This window comes from Dunckerocampus dactyliophorus, chromosome 12 (genome assembly GCF_027744805.1).
Source record: "Dunckerocampus dactyliophorus isolate RoL2022-P2 chromosome 12, RoL_Ddac_1.1, whole genome shotgun sequence".
NCBI lineage: Eukaryota > Metazoa > Chordata > Actinopteri > Syngnathiformes > Syngnathidae > Dunckerocampus > Dunckerocampus dactyliophorus.
Genome location: NC_072830.1, coordinates 22,331,371 through 22,352,786, shown reverse-complemented (window position 1 = coordinate 22,352,786; position 21,416 = coordinate 22,331,371). Strand labels below are relative to the sequence as shown.

Below are 21,416 nucleotides of genomic sequence, written 5' to 3'. Positions count from 1 at the left end.
GGTGGGTCATATAATTCAGAGGAAGAAATATATTTTTGCCACAGTACTTCAGTGTCCCAGCCCGAGTCCATCACATAGTTTTGATTTTCCATCTCATTAGGATCTAATATCACAGCTCCAGCTGATGAATGGTACAGTAACTGTGACCCGTACTAAGATTTATACCTTCTCCAGACTGTAACTGCTGACGTAAGTTGAGTACATCTTTCTACTTGACTTCAAGGGACTATCATTTATGTTTAGTGCCAAACTAATGTCAAAATTTACCTCCCTGAATTATAGCAACAAATCCTCCCTCGCATCATTTATTGGACTATGAGCACACCTCTCTCAATGCTGTTTTTGTAAAAAATGGGCCAAGGACCAAAATCTATTGATATTAATATCAATCCAACAAATCCAAATACATGAGTGCTATCACGTTTATGTTCTGCCATGTAGCTATTCAGTTAGTTGGATTTGGGTAAAAGCTAATGGAATTGTTACTTACAGTAACAGCAATAAGGGTGATTTTATACCCAACAAAAATGAGTACACCCATCACATTTCATCAACCTTTTTCATCACAATCTTCCCGGCAATAATATAGAAATGAAACTTGGATATACTTTCGAGTAGTCAGTGTCCCGCTTCTTTTTGACACTGTTATTCACTCTTGGGATCCAACCACTATCTGGCTAAGAGCAATCCTGACAGACAGCGTACAGCTTCTACAGCACTCTGGACTTGTGGGTCTGCATGAGTGCTGTCGGCACTGAGCATCTGTGGTTAATTGAGGGAAACATGTATTATATAATATTATATAATATATTTATATCATATTTGTAAATAAAACTGTTCTACACAATTGTTGTTATATGGTTGAAGACAATTGCTATTGTTGGCATGTGTTGCACAAACAAAATTGATTGGGGTGGGATCGATTGATCCCAATTCTACCTCTTTACCCCTTATCTTAGCTCTATCCCTAGGTAAGGGGAAAGTGCTAAGGGGTGTACATCCCTAGAAAACAAGTGTGGTTAGGGAGCAGAGCTGAAACGTAGGGGTAGGCAGAGAAACAGTGTCTCCCGCGAGCTCCCGCTAGCCGTTGAGCCACACCAGCAATAACTTCTCACCATCTTTAATGGTTTGGGGTCTCTGTTTTGTTAACACCCTTACTCCTTTCCCAACATTAGCTCATTTGTTTATGTTGTTATTCTTCAGGATGGTACATATATAATTATTTTAACTAATAGTTATTATAATATGTAACAATTAGAATTATTATGAAAGTGGTAAAGTAAACAACACAGAAAACTCATGACGCTCAAGTCAAAAAGGGACTATTCACCCAAACAAACGTCCCACAGTCTTCTTCCTCATCCATCATGCCACCTCCTCCTTCTCTGCTGCGATGTTAGCGTGTGTGTCATCGTGAGTGTTCTCCTGTTGGTGCACACGCTCAGGTCTCTTGATGCTCCACTGCTCCTCCTAACAGAAGATCATTTTAGAATAGCGTAGCTGTTTAATGTATTTACATTTGTCATCCTGTTGTTTAGCTGGGAACACAAATATGTCACACTGCATCATGCGGAGACTAAAAGCTACTTCTAATATTTGCTGTTTTTCGAGGCAACAGATGTAAGCACACCTAGATGTGACATTAAAAAGTATACACAAATCCGTGTCCGCAACGTTAAGGCCATTTATAAAGCAGCTTCATTCTGTAGATTTTACACAAGCATAGTATGTCAATGTGCTAATGCTTTTCTTTCCACATCCATGTCCATTTTCACGTACTGTATGTGAATTAACCGTAACACTCTGCAGACATCACTACTAGCCACCTGAATATGGACCCCTTGGACACACGCATGTACACACATCTCCTTCCGCATCCATTTAGTCAGTCACAATCATACCACCCGCAGCATGCAAGCCATATCCCACCAATGCTTTTGCCATAAATCTCATGATTGGAAATATTTTCTTTGGGCTAGTTATATTTCCTGCGTATGAGTGTGTGTTTTACCTGTCCAAACAAGCCAATGATTTTTCCTGGCAGATAGCTGAGGGCCACACTGCAGTCTGAAGATGCTGATAGAAGAAGGAGCTGATCGTTGTGGACACTCATTTCCAGGTGAGTGACCCCATTCTGGTGTGGGCGGAAACTCTGCAGCAATTTAGGAGTTTCCGTCATCACGTCCTCGTCAGACGTCAGGCAATAACGCTGAGGGAAAGTTTGTCAGTTCGCTGTATTTACTAGATGTTGAGCAATCAGTCAATAGAAGAAATATGGATAAGCCAGTCGGCTTCTTCTCAAGAGGATTCATCGTGTCTGGTAAATTGCAAGCATAAAACTGCTCAACACTAATATGGACGTCCCTATTTCCTTGACATGTCTAATTTTTGTCCATCTGGGACAAGATTTCATTACAATAGTCGGCATACATTCTTCTACTGTGCCGTGCTAATATTTCTAATTGAAGTCCCACCTTCCTGTGTCAAAAATGGAACTATAAAACTGTTCACTACCAGAAAGAACGGGCGTCCTCTCTTCTTTGACATGTCAAATTTTGCTGAGAGTTGAAGATTGATCAGAATTTCCCAACATCAGTCAGCATGCATTCTTCCACAGAGCTGTGGCTTTCTATTTAAGTGCCACATTCCTGCATTGTGTCACTGTTCACACTTAATTAATAGCTAATTGTTAAACTATATACACGGCATGCCTATTTAATTTTCTATTAGTATTATATGCAATGTGTCGTTTTGTCATTGCTGTCTCAATAAAGGCCATCAATGTATTAACCTTGGCCCACTTTACTATAGCCAAAGAAAGCTACTTGTTTACCACATATATTGCCATTAAGACAATTTACAGCATTAACTTACTGTATAATGAGCTGCCACAGTGAGATGCACCCCGTCTGAAAGCACAACACAGTGCAAACGTTCAAACCATCCAGTTGATCCCAAAGCACACTTGCCGAGGGACAGGATTTTAACCGGAGTGCTGAGCATGCCAGGCTTCTTCAACTTTACTTCAACACATACATTTCCATAAATTAAACTGGGAGCAAAATGAGCTTCAGCGATCTGAATTCACCCCCTCTCATGAACAGCGACAAAGACTCGAGGTCTGAATATTATGGAAATTATACATGAGAGAGGTTATTTTACTGCAATAATGGAAAAAGTCAAAAGGCCTCTCTGAGGTATCAGACAGTTTAGACCCCTTTGAGTGTGTGAGCATTTGTTTAAGTATTCAAGTTTATTTTTCAGTTCACATTTTCAATGTTTTGAAACTGCCTGTCTATTCACCTTCCAATCCTGTCTCATTAGTTTCACCTGTTCTGTCAATTTTGTTTTGTGAGCGCCGCCCTGTTTTTGTGTCGAGATAATTAGATGTCAACCATGTTCTGCCCAGATTTCTCTTGCGTTTTGAGAATCTGAGTCTCGACTTCACACGATTCAATGAAATTCATTCTTGTCAGATTTGTTCCTAATCCTATATTGCATGATGTTTTTTTTTATATTTCTTCTGTAAATTTGTTTGTGTGCCTTTACCGTACTTCCATGTTTAATCTGGATCTGATCTGAATTTCACTTGAAAATGATTTTTTTCTGATATCCAGAAGGTTGGATTTCTGTCAAATCTGCCTATCAATTCACACTCACATTTACGCAATTTAGAGTCTCCCCTTAAATCCAAGTATCAGGAGTAAGTGTCAGTACCTCTATGTCCCACGTCTTGATCGTACCCTCCCGATCTGCTGTGACTAGAAATTTTCCACAGGGGCTGACAGTCATGACAATAGAGCCCAGTTGTCCGTTATGAGCCGTGAACTGTGCCAGCAGACGCCCAGTGACCGTATTCCAGAACCTGACCAGCCCAGAACTGCCGCATGACACCAGGTCTGCACTACCTAGAAGTGCAGATACAACAGGTAGTTGGGTACATTGTGGGGATGCAACAGCACATGGCACAACACCAAAGCATTCGGTCCGCCCTGCACAGGATAACACACTTTTATGAACCGCGGTTTTGCAATACATTTTGCGTGTTTGTGCGTGCGCATCGGTCCATGCTGGTGAAGAACCCCTCTGTGATGTAATGTCCCATTTCCCACACTCAACACATTTCGGCTTGGACGCAGATATTTTAGACGACAACAGCCGCAGGGCCCCCGTTTCCTTGCCCCGAATATGAAGTGCGGTGCACCCGTTTTTGAACACTTGGTCTCTGTTATGTTTGAGCACTGTTTTGTTGTGTTTGATCATTTTGTTTGGTTTTTGCAGGAAGCAGCAGATTGGTCCCACCTTTTTGGAGCCTATAAACGGGTGCAGGTGTGCTCCGCACTCTCTCTGTCCGCCCTCCACCTTCCACTCTGCATGCTGCCTTCGTTTGCGGCAGCCCGGTTGCACGTCGGCAGCCTCCAGAGCCATTCAGCTTCTTCATGCACCCTGCTGGCTTAACACCGAGAAGCAGGCTGGGTTTTGTGGGGTTTTTTGTAGTTTTTTTAGTTCTTGTTTGTCCTGGTGTGACCGGCTGTCCTGTTTTCGGGGTTGGTTTTGTTTAGGGGTTTAGTTGTATCTTTCTTTCTTGTTTAGGGGTAGCGGTGAGTTAACAGGAAGACAGCCTTGCATAGGGTTGACCTGTTCACCTCACCGTCCTTTTATTTGTTTGGGCCGGCGCATCAGGACTTTTTCTTTGGGCATGTGAGGGGTTTTTTCTTCCTTTTTCTTCATCAATAAACATTGGGTGGTTTGCTTTTCCCGCCTCCTGTGTCCTCCTTAAATGTTCAGTAGCGATGAGAACGGTCCGCATTCTGCAGCTATTACCTCTCGCCTCTGGCAAGGAACTTTACTAAAAATAAAATAAGCATCAACCTGTTCAAACTCTTTCTGTTGCACTTGCTCCTTCCTAAATAGAAACACTGTAAACCAGGGGTGTCCAAAGTGCGGCCCAGGGGCTATTTTCGGCCCACAGCTTGTTCTAAACAACACTTGTCATTAATGAGAGATATTACCGTAAATTCAGGACTATAAGCCGCTACTTTTTTCACACGCTTTGAACCCTGAGGCTAATTTGTGGTTAAAAAAAACAACATTTCAGTTCCCATGATGCTTAGAGTGCAGACTCAGGAAGTAGTGAAGTGGACACTAATATCACGTTTTGCAGTCTCACTCACTGGCGCAACGAGTGTTGCAAGGAACATCGTTTGTAGGTAGTTGCAAGGTTTATAGTGTGTCTTTCTCTCATGTTACAATGGGGACATCTGCGGCGTGTAGACAAGTGCGGCTTATAAATGTGCAAATTTTTTTTATTCTGGTGCGCTCAAGAGTCTGGAATTTACGGAATGAGATATTCTAATTTGCTTTGTCACCTATACCACAAAGCTTGTATAGTTTATGGGACAATATACTGACCTACACTGGATCGGTTATAGCATCTTTAATATACGCATCAAAGTGGGCCCCACATCCTTCAATTTTCCTTGTATGCTATATCAATATTTGTTGTTTTTTTTAATTAGAGAATTTTATTTATTGGAGAATTACACGCCAGCAATTGCATTTTCATTTGTTATTTTAAAATTAGTAATAATAATACAGAAAAAAAGTTGTTCTCTTCACGCACAAAAAAAACGTAGCCCAAATAGCGAGGTGTTACCTGCACCGTTGCACCCCAATAGATCGACAGATGGATATTCACCTGTTGCTATTTGTGCGGCTGTACGACTCTGTAAAAACGTCAGCCTGGTGATGCCGTCAAGGGCATTCTCCTTTTGTTCTAGGAGACAAAAAAAAGCAATCAGTCAAAAATGGTCATGTTCACAATAAATGTATCTATGACTAAACAAATGCTAAAATGTGTTGATTCTTTGAAGCGCTCCCGTGGGTGCTTGTCTTCTTCGGTTACAAAAAAAATGGTCGACCCGGAAATACTGAAAGTAAAAAAAAAAAAAAAAGAATTGGGATAGGCTCCAGCATGCCCCCGCGACCCTAAAGAGGAGAAGCGGTATAGAAAATGGATGGATGGATAAAAACTAACCGGGATCTTGCAAAACTTTCTGGATGGACATCAGTTCCAAACAGTGCATTCCCACTAGCCTCCTAGAAACACTGGCATCAAGCAAGCCCAAACCAGAACAAGAACTGAGTCCTTTTTGGAAAACCGTTTTTCTATTTTAGGGGGATTTGGTTTTTTCTTTAAGCTATGGTCTTAAACTATTGATCAGCTGATGGACAGCCTATTTCACTTTAATGGTTGTTTGCAATATATTGCTGACTCAAACATTTTTTGGTCTCACTCTCATTTCTTCTTTTTGCATTTTGAAACTCTACTTAAAACCTGCTTAAGATCCAGCAGTGCAAAATGTAAATTCATGCAATTTTTTTAACTGGTCTTAACATTTTGATCAGGACTGTAAATTGCCTTTCTCCCTTAAGTCTTATGGACTTATCGAGACCTCTTTTGTAACTCAGTAATACAAATGTGAACAAGTGAAAGCAGAGTGAACGATTTTCGGTTTGGGTTTGCATGTCTGCGTGCACATGAGACCCAGCTACTTACTGAATTCTTCATGCTTCGCTGGCGGCTGCAGTTTTCTCAGAGCTTTTTCAGTGTTGCTGTTCCACACTATAATCTCTCCATCACAACTTCCTGCGCATTTTGTTTTGGGAAAAACATAAAACATGCTTTTAAACATTTGTCCATTCATACATAAAAGAAGTACATACAGCAATCCCTCGTTTATCGCGGCCAATTGGATCCAGACCTGACCGTGATAAGCAAAGTGGGATTTCTTCTTTATCACAATTTGAATGTGCCTTCTTGATGTCTTATATTTGTATTTTAGTTAATTTTCCCATTTTTATGCTTGAAAATGCTTCATTTGCTGAAATATATGTACTTTTAGGCCATATTCAACCACAAAACAGCATGATTTATTAGTTAATATACAGTCATTGAAAAAATGATTAGACCACCCTTGTTTCTTCAGTTTCTTGTTCATTTTAATCTAACAATGACAACAAAAATAGCTCATAAGAGTTACATTTTTTGGCAGTACAATGCAATAGCTATTCATGTAAGAACTTAAGTGATTTTGGTTATCAAGAAAACCATGGAAGTTGCTTGACAGTTGCTAGCTCTTAAATGAAACCCTCATGAGCTACAGTATATTTCTTACCATCGTTATATTTGTCCTAACAAATGGAGCTTTCATTGTACCAGACATTAAAATGGATCAATTAACTGAAGAAACAAGGGTGGTCTAATCATTTTTCCATGACTGCATTTATGAAAACCTTGTTAGAGTGAAGCCACAAAATTCGAACCGGTATGTAGCAAAGGATGACTGTATAAGCGAACAATATCAGTTCCAAGACCCTTTACAGATGACAAAACAACTTAAAGGAAATCAGTAAATTTTGGGGAATTTTGCCCATCATCCACAATCTTTATGTGAGACATGAACACGTCTTTTTCTTTTCTGTGCGTTCTGAAGATATGAAAACAGATTTAAAAAAAAAAAGACTGATTACTGCATGTAATGGGACACACCAAGATCATCATTAAAACACCTCCAAAAACCTCCGGTAAGGTTTTATGGTTTTATATCCATGCTGTGACCATGTAGTAACAGGCACATTCATGATAACATGTAATACTTACAGTATTTTGCCATATTATTTTATTCCTTTTGAGCAGATGCTGGCTTTTGAACTTTGCGTCGATAACAGTCCGGATGGTTGTTTTCGTCTTTTTCCACTTTGCATCAGTCAGTCTCAGCATTTCTGGGTGTTGTTGATCAATGGCTTTCGCTTTGCATAGTAGACTTTTAACTTGCACTTCCATATGCAGCGACAAGCTGTATTCACTGACAGTGGTTTTCTGAAGTGTTCCTGAGCCTATGTGCTGATGTTCTTCACACATTGATGTCGGTTTTTAATGCAGTGTGGCCCCAGGCCACACTGAGGCCTCGAAGATCACGGGTATTCAGTGTTGGTTTTCGGCCTTGCCGCTTACGTGCACTGATTTCTCCAGATTCTCTGAACCTTTTGATGATATTATGGCCCGTAGATGATGAAATCCCCAAATTCCTTGTAATTGTACATTCAAAAACATACTTCTTAAAGTGTTTGATTATTCGGTCACGCAGTTGTTCACAAAGTGGTGAACCCTGCCACATCCTTGCTTGTGATTGACTGAGCATTTCAGGGAAGCTCCTTTTATACCCAGTCATGGAACCCACCTGTTCCCAATTAGCCTGTTCACCTGCGGGATGTTCCGAATAAGTGTTTGATGAGCGTTCCTCAACTTTGTCGGTCTTTTTTGCCACCTGTCGTAGCTTTTTTGGAACATGTTGCAGGCATCAAATTCCAAGCGAGCTAATATTTGCAAAAAAATAACAAACTTTACCAGTTTGAACATGAAATATTTTGTCTTTCTAGTGTATTCAATTCAACATAGGTTGAAAAATAATTTGTATTTTGTTCGTATTTACAATTTATACATCATTCCAATTCATTGGAATTGGGTTTTGTAGTTGAAGCGTAGGAATATTAACCGATGCATCGATATAGTGGATGAATCCTAAGCCATACAGGTGTGTGCATATGGGAGGGAAATTGTTTACAAGCCTGCATTATTCATGCAGCCCAGCTCCAGTTTCTGTTCTGTATTTCATTTATAATTAAGCATTTGGAGAGAGAGGAAGATAGAGGTGGTAGAAAAAGTGCAGAATACAGTAATGAGCTTTAATGTAATTAGATGCAATACATGTTGATACATTTTCAGAATTGTTTTAATCTCATACGTCCTGATCATCGCGATTTAGCCTGAGACACAAATAAACAACATAATCAGCACAATTAGTCACTGCAAATGAACTGACAGCCATTATCAGGTTTTAAACATCATCTTTGCACTCGATGGACTGGAAGGTGAATGGTTTGCAGAACAGTTAACACAGAAAGGAACTCGGATTTAGATGCTAGACCACTTCAGAGGACACACTGGGAGTCAAAGGTTACGTGTTGCGCAAGCAGTGGTTCAAGCTACAGATGTAATAGCACTTTCGCAAACGTGACATAAACGAGAGGAACTTGGGGAGCAAAGTTTCAGAACTTTCTTCAGAATCGAGCTTTTGTTCCAGCATCAACCATTAATTCCCTTCCAAAGCGTTCTCCCCGCAGCCATGAGAACGCCCACTCTTATCTAACTTTCCTCACGCATGCAGCCCTGACTTTATCTTCTTCCGTACTTATCTTGAGGCTCGGTGTGCCTTAGAAGGTCAGTGCAGGTGTGCGGTGTATGCTCACACAGTCTGCTACATGGAAAGCGAAGCCTGAAGTGATCCAACTCTTCTTTCTAAAGCAACTAAGTCTTCTTAAAGTGGACTGAAAATGGAACCAACGGGTTATTTTCTATATCAACGTGTTGTCTTTTATTGGACAACAATTGCTGTACATTCCTGATCAAAATATGAAGACCAGTTGAAAAATTGCAAGAAATTGCACTGTTGGATCTTAAGGAGGTTCTAAGTAGAGCTTCAAAACGCAGAAAGAAGAAATGGCAGTCAAACTAACAATGTTTTGAGTTAGCAATTTCTTGCAAAGTGAAATTGGCTGTTCATCAGCTGATCAAGATCAAGTTTAAGACCACAGCCTTTAAAAGCCAAAATCTTGGCAAAAATGTGGATAAAATGTAATTTTCGTTCACACTGTCATTATCTCTTGATGGCAAAGGTATTTGTTGTCTTCACCTCCTTGAAGCCATCTTCAGCACCTGGAGCAACATTCCCACTAGCCTCCTGGAAACACTGGCATCAAAAATGCCAAAACGAATTTTTGAGGTGATTTGAGGTGATGAACAAGAATGTGCATCATCACTCCCATGTCTGAACCTCTACTTAGAACCTCCTTAAGATCCAACAGACATTGAGCCTGGCGGAACTGGCAAGACCCATCAGGGGGTCGGCCGGGAGGGCATGCATTGAGGAGCTGGTGGGGGACGATCGGGACAGCATGCGTGGCGCAGCAGGCAGGACCCCTACAGGGTTCGGCTCTGACTCCCTGGCCGGAAGAACTGGTGGCTTGAGGCAACACGGGGAGGGCTTTGGGGGGGTAAGAAGCTTGAGGTGCTTGGTATAAAATACAGGGGGGGGTTCAGACCGCGTGGAGTGGGCACGGGGCGAGTCTGAAGCTTCTTGAGTTGAGGCGTGGATGTGGGAGGAAAACTGACCTCTTGACGCTGCGTGGGAATCATCGTGGGAACGGGGGTTGACAGCTTGAGCTTGGTGCGTTGTGGCGCGGGAATTGGAATGCGGCCCTCTTGGCGTTGCACTGCAAGCAAGGCAGGAGAGGACGAGGGCGGCGACGGGAGCCTGGAGCGCGGAGGCGCGAGGGGAAGGTGTGCCGCACTCCTCGTCGTGTCGCAACAGAGGCAACGGGGATACGGAAGTGGTGGGCAGCTGGAGTTTGGCGTGCTGACGTGAAAATTTTAACATTTTGAAAAAAAATAATTTACAAACGGGGGGTTGAATTGTCTCAAGTGTGACGGTACATTAATATTATATTTTTGCTGACAGCACATCTGTTCTAATTATTGATATCAAATATTGATTGTTTTTTTTTAAAGCTTTTAACCCTTTGAATGTCAGGTTTTTGTCATGAACTGCCATCATGTTTTCAGATGGAAAAAAAGAAAACAGTCATTATTTTCAATATACTATATGCAAAGTATTTTATAAAAATTATTATAATTATTTATATATATTTATATATTTATATATTTATTTATTTAATTTATTTATTTATAATTATTATCAGCAACACAGATTTTTTTTGTTTTTTTGCTGTATTTGTTGTGCATTGTCAAATACACTAATACCGCAAAGCTAAAAATTCTTTTCAAAAGGTAGATACAATACATTTATATAATCTTTATATAAATGGATATCTAATTATATATATATATATATATGTAAATCTTTATATAAATATGTTTTTACCTGCATCTGACCTAACTGACTAATATTCATGCATTTTTAAATATTGGATCCATTTAAATAAAACATAAAAAGCACAAGAGGCTGTAGAGACTCACACTGTACATACTGGCACACATACTAAAACGTCTTAAAAAGTTTGCTCGGGAACATTACAAATAAAAAAAGGAATTATTTTGGATATACAACATGCAAAGTACTATTTTTTTGTTGAATTACTGGCGTCATAAAGCCATGCACAGACACGTGAAGACACTCAGCACAACACCACACATCATAATGTGTTGAATTAATACATGTTCGGCAGTCATTATATTAGGTACTCCTTCACAATGCCGTGAGAGCTAATTTAACAATATGTTTATGATTGTAGTGGTAATTTGTGGCGTATAGGTACACTGTGTCGCAGTATAAAGTAGTTTTGCTATTTTGTAAAGCAAACAAGGACAGCAAAAGTTAGTACAAGATGTCCATCTGTGGTGCCTCTTTGAAGTGTGATCGCTGTGTTTTAATAATATCATTTAAGGTAACTGTGATGCAAGTATTGTTCATACTCTTATTCTTAAATCCTGCCTATTGTAAGACAAGCACGCATGCGGAGTGAATTATACATTGGGCTGTGAAACCTTAAAATATCTGTCTGTTTAATCATGCATGCAGACACTCAGAAAAGCAACTATGTGTGGAGAATTACTCCTTTTATAACAACCACACTTCATTTCATCAGCGCATAATTGCTCTTTGTTATTTCACTTAAGTGCTTTTCTCAGAATAATTTTCATTTCCAAATCTTTTTTTTCTCTGTGTATCCTTTTTTTGCCTCCACGTGACACCCACCCCACAGATGATTCCGAATTCAAGTCATTAAAGTTTCATTTACAAAAGAAAAGAAAGGATAGATACATAGTTAGACAAGTCGTTTTATGACAATCCATACGTGCACTTTTAAAGGAAAGTCTGCTTTGTTGGGAAGTTATACAACTATACTGTAATATACTGTATTTGTGAGTTTTTTGCCAAAATTAGTTTCCCCCTTAGGGTGGCTGGACTTACACTATGAGGTATGGTGAGGATCCCGGTCATTCGGGAGGACTACAGCCGCTGCTCCTTCACATCGAGAGCAGCCAGTAGAGGTGACTCAGGTATCTATCCTAGATTGCCCTGCACGCCCCCCTGGTGAGGTGTTCCGGGCATGACCAGCAGGGAGGACGCCCCAGGGCAGCCCTAGGACAGGATTATGTCTCACAGCTGGCCTGGGAACCCCTCGTTGTCCCTCCGGTGGAAATGCAAGAGGTGACCAGTCTGAGACAACTGCCTACACGACCCAGACCCGGATAAGCGGAAGAAAACAGATGGATGGATGGAGTTTTTTGCTAAGTAACACAGTTATGCCACAAGTCTCTGAGTTTTTTAATGAGTACGGCTGCAAAATAACCACTATTGGACAAAGAAAGTAGCAAGTGCCAGCACATTGATAGAGAAGGTGGGAGACACTATTGAATTCAACAAAGCATGCGTGCCTGGGGTTCCTACGGGTTTCCTCCCAAATTTAACTCTAAATTGTCCATGGGTATGAATGTGAATGTGAATGATTGGCTATATGTGCCCTGCGACTGACTAGCGCCCAAAGTCAGCTGGGATAAGCTCCAGCATACCCTTGCGACCCTAGTGAGGATAGGAAAGTGGATGGATGGGCTTATATGAAAAGTATAAAAATGCATACCTGTGACCAGAGTCTGCAGAGGGTGGAATGCTGCACAGAGCACTTCTGCACGGTGATGAACACCGCCCTTCCACTCTGATGGCTCAACTTGAGACTTTGAGAAAGAATGAAGGCGAAATACTGTCAACATCCTACATGGGGAGACAGTGAGAGGGCTGGTAAGGAGCAGCCACAAAAACAAACTATTACCAATCATTGAGAGAACTAATAATAAAGGATGAAGTGATGATCGGGTGGGATGCAAACGGCGCATTATACAGTAAAAAGCATTCTACATTCTCTGTTAAACATTTTAGTTCTCAATACTCAGTACTCAACAACAGCAATCTCATTGTTGTTAAAACAATGTACAGCATGCACAGCACCTTTCCCAGCCCATCACCAGGATGCTCCTCCTCAGCAGTAGGATGTGTGAGATGACTACAGCCTTGCCCAGGCCAGCGTTCATTCTATGGAGGCAGCGGCCGTTGAAGTCCCATACCTGCAAGAGGCATAACGATAACAAAAAATCAAAACCAGTTTTGGTGTTTGCCTGTTGCTCCTTAAATAATGGTCCAACAGCAATTGTCCATCAGTGTGATAAGGCCCCAAGGAAGAACCCAGTGCATTATTGGTCAGATCTGCAGAATGAAGCTAACCTTGATGGAGATTAGTAGTGTGTGTACGTTTGCTCACTTTAACCTCTCCATTAGTGCCTGCGGTGAACAGCCTTGTCTGCGTGCCGTCCAAAGCCATGGTGGAGATCTCGGCATTGCCATGGCAACGGTGAATTTGTTTAACCTTTTGGCCTGTGTCGGCCAGCCAGCAGATCACAGAGGAGCCATTGTCGCTGCTTATTACCTGCGGCGAGTGAGAAAGTCAGAGGATATCAATCATTGAAGGCAGCCTGATCTACGCTGTGTGGGAAGCAATAAAGATTTTTAATAAATCTGTTATGTGGTGAAAAAAAATTGCTTTCAATTATTCCGACATATAACACATGCATCAGATCTCTTTATTGCCATGCCAAGACAGAGGAAAAGTTTTGTAAGTAATGATGCTGTCAAATGGGAGTGTATCAAAATAGGAGAACGATTCCACAAAAAATCCAAATGTGATAAAAGCTAATGCTCTGACTTATGTGCATACCTAAGCAAGCTGCTGAAGGGATTTCAGAAATAACAAGAATCTGAATGTAGAATGTAGTCTATCCAACTTGCACTGAATTACCTCTGTCAAGTTCAATAAACATTTGGTCACATTTTGTGCCTTGAGTGCAATTAGTTCATCAGTCAGTCCATTTTTAGTCAATCAGTCGGTACGTCATTCAGTCAGTCAGTCTGTCCATTTGTCTGTCTGTCTGTAAATACGTCAGTACGTCCATCTGTCAGTTGGTAACCATTTTGTCAGTGAGTCAGTCAGTCCACCCCTCAGTCTGTTGGTTGGTGAGTTAGTCAGTCAGTCAGTCCGTCCATCAGTCAGTGGGTAAATCATTCAGTTAATCAGTCAGTCAGTCAATTTGTCAGTTGATTCAGTCCATCCCTCAGTCCCTCAGGTGGTAAGTCTTTCAGTCAGTCAGTCCATCCATCTTTCTGGCAGGCCATCAAGTAGCTAGTCAAACAGTCAGTCAGTCCCTCCATCAGTCAATTAGTCAGTTAGTCCCTCCATTCATTAGCCAGTTACTAAGTCATTAAGTCCATTAGTCACTCAGTCAGTCCACCCGTCCATCTATCCATCCAGCCATCAGCCAGTCTGTAAATCATTCAGTCATTCAGTCAGTCCATCCATGAGTCAGTCAGTCAGTCCGTCTAACTTATTTTTTAATCCACTGGCATTAGTGTGATAGTAACCCACCAGATGCAGCAAAGGTTTTTTTTGGTATAATTTGGTATATTGTGCTTTTTGTATCTTTCTGCTCCTGTAACATTAAAATCGTGGAATAAATAAAGTGCAATCCAATCCAAAGGGAGCTGTGGTGAAAAAAAGCACACTTAGTGTGGCAGTTGACCCCCACTTTAGAACAGTCATTACTGCCACTCAGGAATGGAGTGGAACCGTCCTGCCCAGCATGTGATGATTTTTCCATTGGAGTGCAATTCTACATCAAGCTATTAAACCAAGCCACTTACCTTCCCACTAACAATTTGAATACATTTCACTACCACATGGTGATGAATCTACTACTATACTGTGCAGTTCATTATACATGAACCTGTTTGAAAAGGCTGTTGTAGAGAACACAGGTGACGGGATGCTCATGGCTGCTAGTTCTCGTCTCCTCCTTCATGGTCTCCAACAAAACAAGCAGGCTATTGAAGGTGAGCAGCAGGAGTTGGCGCTCTTCAATCCATAGCAGAAGTGTGTGCACGCTCTCCTGCGTTGCCGGGAAAATGCCATCCAGACGGTGAACACACAGCTGACTGGAAATATCCCATAAAAACAGAACCTGGACAAAGAAAATGGAAGCTGGGTGTTTGTTTACAGTTTAAGGTTGACTCACATGCACACAAACGGCAATATTATTTCGACACTTATTTTAAACTAATTATCGAGAGATGACCAAAGATAGATGACCAGTCTGCCCCGGTTTGTGCACTGCATGCCTCAGAGGGCCTCTTAATGAGAAGTCTGCCATATTGGTTTACGGCACCAAACAAGATGAATGTCTCTGGTGCAGGAACACTTCCAGAGGAAAGTGTGGTAAAGCTTTCAAAGCTTCTTGCAGTGGCAGATGGTGTTTAAGCAGGGGGCAGATGGAACATAAATCACCTCTAAAATATTTATTCCCCTCAGAAAATCCAAAAGTGAAGGCAAACATGCACAATGCTGCAACAGGAGGAAAGGGAAAGCAGCACCAACATTATTTTTGCAACAGACAAAAAGCAGGTTTGAAAGAAAATGTGGTCATAATTGTAGTAAATGCAGCCAGCAGTGTGAGCCAAATCTTCTTACTCATCTGCAGCATAATTCTCAATAGCTGGTTTTATTTACTGCACGCAAATACACACATACCTTATCTCTTGAGAAGCTCAGTAGTTCTTTCTTCTGAATGAAGCGAACAGATGTAACTGGGGCCATGTGTCCAGTGAGTATGTACACCGGCTGAGAGGTCACGTAAGCGTTCCATAGCTGGACCTGATGATCTACACCTGCTGTGGCTACCAAAAATCCGATGAATACTTCGTCGTAGGAATACACATTGTTTTCAGTAGTATTCGTCTAGGCATTTGGAAGTTTCCATGCAATTTTCGCCAACGATAATAAGCATGCGTGCTGCCTTGGTTGCAGTTCTTCATTAAGTCTTCATTGAGAGAGGAGCAAAGAACAGCATGGAAGAATCCCCTTTTACGTGCACTCTCTACCAGACCTTTCACAGATTTGTGAAACCAGCCATCTGGCTTGTCAATTCATAAAGATCATATGCAATATGCGCAACATTTTTTTTCATGCTTAAGATTTAGTTGTCTATGAACAGATGGTGAAAGACTGTAAGGCCTTACGAGACCAAATTATGTCATTATGTTTAATAGTTTATATACAGAGAGACAGTAAACAAACCAGAAGTTGCACATGGGCGCACTGCCACAGTCCATTATAATAGTTTTCTTACCAATCAGTTCAAGATCATGGTGATAGTCTATGTCCCAAACTCCCCTCTTTGTAAAGAAAGAAGAGACTCGTAGACTCTTACGCTCCTTCTCCCTCCAGCCAATCACCATGCTGCTTTGTGGCCTGGTGCTGCATGACACGAAGGCCTCCAGTGAGTCCAAGTAAAGGACTGCAGGATACAAGAGAAGTGAAGGTCAACTATAGATTGCTCTCAAACTCAGCAGGGCTGTTCACACCACAGAAAGTGTTGACATTACGTGTCGTTATTAAGTCCTCCCGGATATCATGTGCCAGAATGCATGGGACTCCCCGAAGCTACAGAAACTGACAAAATGAGTTTAGCCCTCACATTTCAGCAACCAATTTTATTACAGTATTGGCATGGCAACCAGTCCAGGGTGTACCCCACCTCTTGCCCTGCAGTATGGGATGGGCTCCAGCTCACCTGTGACCCTAATGAGGACAAGCAGTGTGGAAAATGGATGGATGGAAAATAAAAGTGAAACTTGTCTGTACTTTGTCAGTGTGTAAAAACGTTACAGTAGTATATGCAGTATTTTTTTTTTTAATTTTCAGCAGGTCACCTGTATTTTTTACTCTCCCTTGATATTGATAACTTATGCTTATTTTCTATAGTCGTATGTTTTGGCCACACTAATACAGCACTGTTGTAGAAAAGAGGACACGGTGAGTGTAAATCTTGACTGGAAACCCTTTCCACTACTCCATGACAACATCACAGAGTTGGCAGATGTTGGACATCTTGCAGTCCTCTCTACCTTCCGCTTGAGGATGCCCCACAGGGTGTGGAGACATACTTAGCCACTCCACCACCTTCACCTTTAGCTGTGTTTCAGCTTATTATGTTGGAATACTTCCATGCCGTCCAGTTTCCCAAGAAAGGAGCTCTTGCTCTGCTTCAGAATGACCGCAGGGCCGGTGTAATGGCGAGACATGGGTCCTCATATACAAATAATAATGCATATTAAATGAAAAAATACATGAATATTGAGTTATTTTTGTGTAAAGACTCTATTCTCCTGCAAAAGGGATGCATATTTCGACAGTTACAACACTGAAAACAGCTGTTTGTGCACACGCATGTGCAGTAGCAGTCGGTGGCACAAATCAATGAGGGTCCACGTCTCATCATTACACTGACAGCACTCATGCAGCGCCAGACCATGACTCTACAATCACAATCGACTGTCGGCAAGACGCAGTTGTCTTGGTGTTGTTAGCTACTTAGACAATAATGGCTGAGTCATTTTCAGTGGAAAGTCATTCTCAACGACTATACAAACTTTGCACAGCTCTAAGTGTATTCAGTTCTATTATATTGTCTTTGAGAAGATATACTGTAATAAAAATGGTTACTGAAATGTGAGGACTAGAGTCACTTTTGTGAGCTGCTGTATTTGTATGGAGAATACGAGCCTGTAAATTTGTGCTAGATAAAACTGGATATAATAATGTTGTCTTAAAAAAATGTCAGTCACAATGTCAACACTAGAGAACACAAATTATCCATGATTTTTAGTATAGCTTCACAACAGAAAAGCAACTTTAACTTTAGATTTCGATAGATACTTTATTCATCTCCAAGAGAGATCTGTAGAAATGCTTATATTCTTTTTCCTGTTCATACATTTGCGAGACCACTTGCTGTTCGGCAGAATTATCCATCAATTTCCTTAAACAAGGCTGTTCCCTTTTCCATCCATCCAGTACAGCCTTCAATTTAGGATGAAATCATCTTAACTGTGTCAAATTGAATGTACAACATCCGTGCAACAGATCATGATGATATTCAGATTGGATACTTCATCCTATTGCTTTCACTGGCGCAGTTTTAAAAGACATCCACTGACCGCAAATTCTCTCTAGAGGAAAACAAGCCATCTACAGCGGAGAATTAGCCTGCTTTCACTTGCTCGCTGGTATTACAGAAAAAGTAATGGACCTTGCATCATTATCCATCTCAATTAACAGATTGATTGAGGACATCTGAATTGGATGCCAAACATTTCTTTCACTGGCAGCTCAGTCACAAATAACGTGAAGTGCTGAGATGGCATGTGACTGATGCAGGTCAAATGTTAGCCAAAAAATATTCACAACTGATTACTTTCGATTCAACACGACATTTTTTTCCCCCCGATCCAGGAATGAAAAGATTAGTGTCTTTCTCAGAGAGCGTTCCATGACTCATCACTGATTTGTGACTTTTTCCCTTTTTGACTGATACATACAAATCTTGAACCCTTGTGACGTACAACAGCTGCTTTAGTTTGATTAAGCTTGTGTCATTTCACTTTCATTTCTTGGAGTTTGGAATCGGAAGCAGGCGATCAAATCAAACCATCTTGTTCTAAGGGCAAATCAGAACACTCAGTCTCAGCATCCATTGGTGTGCATTCAAGCATTTCTCAGGCACAAACTCTATATTCCCTCATGGGTGTGTGGCAATCCCAATTTCCTCCCAATTCCCTCACAACTGATCTTCTCGGTACCCCACCCAAGTCACTCTGGCGGCCCAGCTGTGACTAATGGTAAGACTCCCACTGGTACTGCAGGGTGGGCAACTTCAGAAAGAACAGCACCAGCACCCTCGAGGTATGCAAACACACACACTCCACTGAGACGCACACAAACACATACATCTCCCTCTTGGTTTTTCGCACACACTGCCTAAAAAATTGCAATTAAGCACCACTTTTAACATTTTGCCATTGTCGCCTTTCTTTCCCCTTTTGCTTGTTTTCCTTTTGTTTTCCCATTGGTTGTGCTTATTTATGAGTTTATTCTTACTTTTCTCCCTCGCTTTCTGCCATGTTGGCCTGGGAACACTGCAACTGCTGACTCATTCTCAAACAGCCCAATGACTCTGAAGTAGAGATGGAGCTGAATGATGCAAGCGATCAGTGACACAATAAAGCGACCTCTTTGTCACCTGAGATGAGCTGAGGTGGGAGGTCTCGCGAGGACAGACCCCCAGCACAAACTTTCCATGCCAGTAGTCAAAAGTCTGGCTGGGGAAGTGGATTACTCAGGGCTCAGCCAAGCATCCCCATGCTGCTGCTGCACTGGCTGTTATTGCTCTGATGCTGAATAAATGAGCAACAGTGCTGACAGTAGTGTGCAATGCGTAAGGGTGAAAATATGGCAACAGTCTGAATACTTGTGTTTATGTGATATTGCAGTTTTCTGCTTTTGCCGTGGGGTACTGTGCATATTTCTTAAGGGGGGAAACAAGAATTTTTAATTATGTTTAGCATAAGGCTGAAACATAACAAAAGTGAATTAAACTGAAGAGGGTTTGAATAATTTTGCAATTCACTCTAAGTGTCCTCTACAGAGTTTCAGTATAAAATGATGAACTTGTGTTGCATGTACTTGTAGAGCAGAGGTTTTCAAAGTGTGCCATAGTCAGCCTCCCCTCAGAGAATATAATTCATCTGGGGCCTCCCTTACTCCCAGGAAAACACATTTTTTAAAATTACTTCATTGAGTTCCAAGAGACCTAAATACTACAAACTCTGAGTATGATGTTGTGCATTGCTAAACCACTGCAAACGACAATCACAATAATAAACCTGTTGTTAAATTAAAAGCTATCCAGACATTGTTGTCTTTGCAAAGGCAGAATTTATGGTGGCGGTCATGTACTGGATTGCAATAGGTTGTGCAAGTGGTTGTTGCAGCTTGTTGGCGTATACACTGTATCTCCTACCTTTCCTCACCCAGGCCGGCTCATGTCCCTGATGTTTGACGATGTAACAGCAGTGATGTGTTCCTTTGACCACATCATCCCATTGGACAATGACCGCAGAATCCGAGTCTGTCCACTGACTTCGTCGCTCAAACAAAGAGATCTGAGCAGAGGTGAAATATAAAGCGCTGACCTGTGAAAAAAATAAATAAATAAAAAAGCAGACTACACACCCGTCTTGAACCTTTCCCCCTATTTGTTGCATTTTCTCATATGTGTGTCACCTGTCCACCGATGTCACCTATAGCAAGGACAGCCACATCTGGGTTGGAGATACTGGTCCAGTAGTCCAGACACCACGGTGTAAACTTCAAACCCTGAAAAAGAGACAAATAAATACACCTTTTGTCCAATAATAGAATATCAACTATTGACTTTCAAGACGATATAACCAGTGGTGTGAAAAAGTGTTTGCCCCTTTCCTGATTTGTCACACTTAAATGTTTCAGCTCATCCAACAAATGTAAATATTAGTCAATGCCAACACAACTGAACACAACATGCAGGTTTTAAATGATACTTTTATTATTAAGGGAGAAAAAAAATCCAAACCTACATGGCCCTGTGTGAAAAAGTGATTGCCCCCTAAACCTAATAACTGGTTGGGCCACCCTAGCACCAACAACAGCAAATAAGTGTTTGCGATGACTTGGGATGAGTCTCTTTCAGCTCTGTGGAGGAATTTTGGTCCACTCATCTTTGCAGAATTGGAGGGTTTTCAGGCATGAACCGTATTTTTACGGTCATGCCACAGCATCTCAATAGGATTCAGGCCAGGACTTTGACTAGGCCACTCCAAACTCTTAATTTTGTTTTTCTTCAGCCATTCTTGCTGGTGTGTTTTGGATCATTGTCCTGCTGCAGAACCCAAGTTCATTTCAGCTTGACATTCTCCTTCAGGATTTCTGTGGTAGACAGCAGAATTCATGGTTCCATTTTTCACAGCAAGTCTTCCAGGTCCTAAAGCAGAAAAACAGCCCCAGATCATCACACTACCACCACCATATTTGACTGTTGGTATGATGTACTTATGTAAAGGCACACGCACCATCCAAAAAGTTCAACTTTTGTCTCGTCAGACCATTATTTTCCCAAAAGTCTTGGGGACCATCAAGATGTTTTCTGGCAAAATCAAGACGAGCCGTAATGTTCATTTTGTTCAGCAGGGTTTTTTGTCGGAACTGCCCAGTGTCTTTCTTATGGTGGAGTCATGAGTCGTCACTGCACTCTTGCGGTAATTTTCCCACTCCTGTGAGGGTTCACCACTGTTCCATGTTTTTGCCATTTGTGGGTAATGGCTCCCACTGTGGTTCGCTGGAGTCCCAAAGCCTTA

General features: G+C 41.4%; 1 protein-coding gene across 1 annotated transcript in view; it reads right to left on the bottom strand.

Moving 5' to 3' along the window:
- LOC129190875 (WD repeat-containing protein 49-like) overlaps window positions 1-21,416 on the bottom strand; it is a 40,997-nt gene that overhangs the window by 17,681 nt on the left and 1,900 nt on the right. The window contains exons 4-16 of the mRNA XM_054793568.1: window positions 20,308-20,400; window positions 20,045-20,216; window positions 16,313-16,480; window positions 15,715-15,860; window positions 14,915-15,148; window positions 13,399-13,563; window positions 13,089-13,204; window positions 12,724-12,854; window positions 6,560-6,649; window positions 5,699-5,776; window positions 3,718-3,908; window positions 2,012-2,209; window positions 1,331-1,470 (exon numbers count right to left, since the gene is read on the bottom strand). Coding sequence (XP_054649543.1) covers window positions 1,366-1,470; window positions 2,012-2,209; window positions 3,718-3,908; window positions 5,699-5,776; window positions 6,560-6,649; window positions 12,724-12,854; window positions 13,089-13,204; window positions 13,399-13,563; window positions 14,915-15,148; window positions 15,715-15,860; window positions 16,313-16,480; window positions 20,045-20,216; window positions 20,308-20,400 — 1,887 coding nt within the window. The 3' untranslated portion in view covers window positions 1,331-1,365. The remainder of the gene's footprint in view (window positions 1-1,330; window positions 1,471-2,011; window positions 2,210-3,717; window positions 3,909-5,698; window positions 5,777-6,559; window positions 6,650-12,723; window positions 12,855-13,088; window positions 13,205-13,398; window positions 13,564-14,914; window positions 15,149-15,714; window positions 15,861-16,312; window positions 16,481-20,044; window positions 20,217-20,307; window positions 20,401-21,416) is intronic.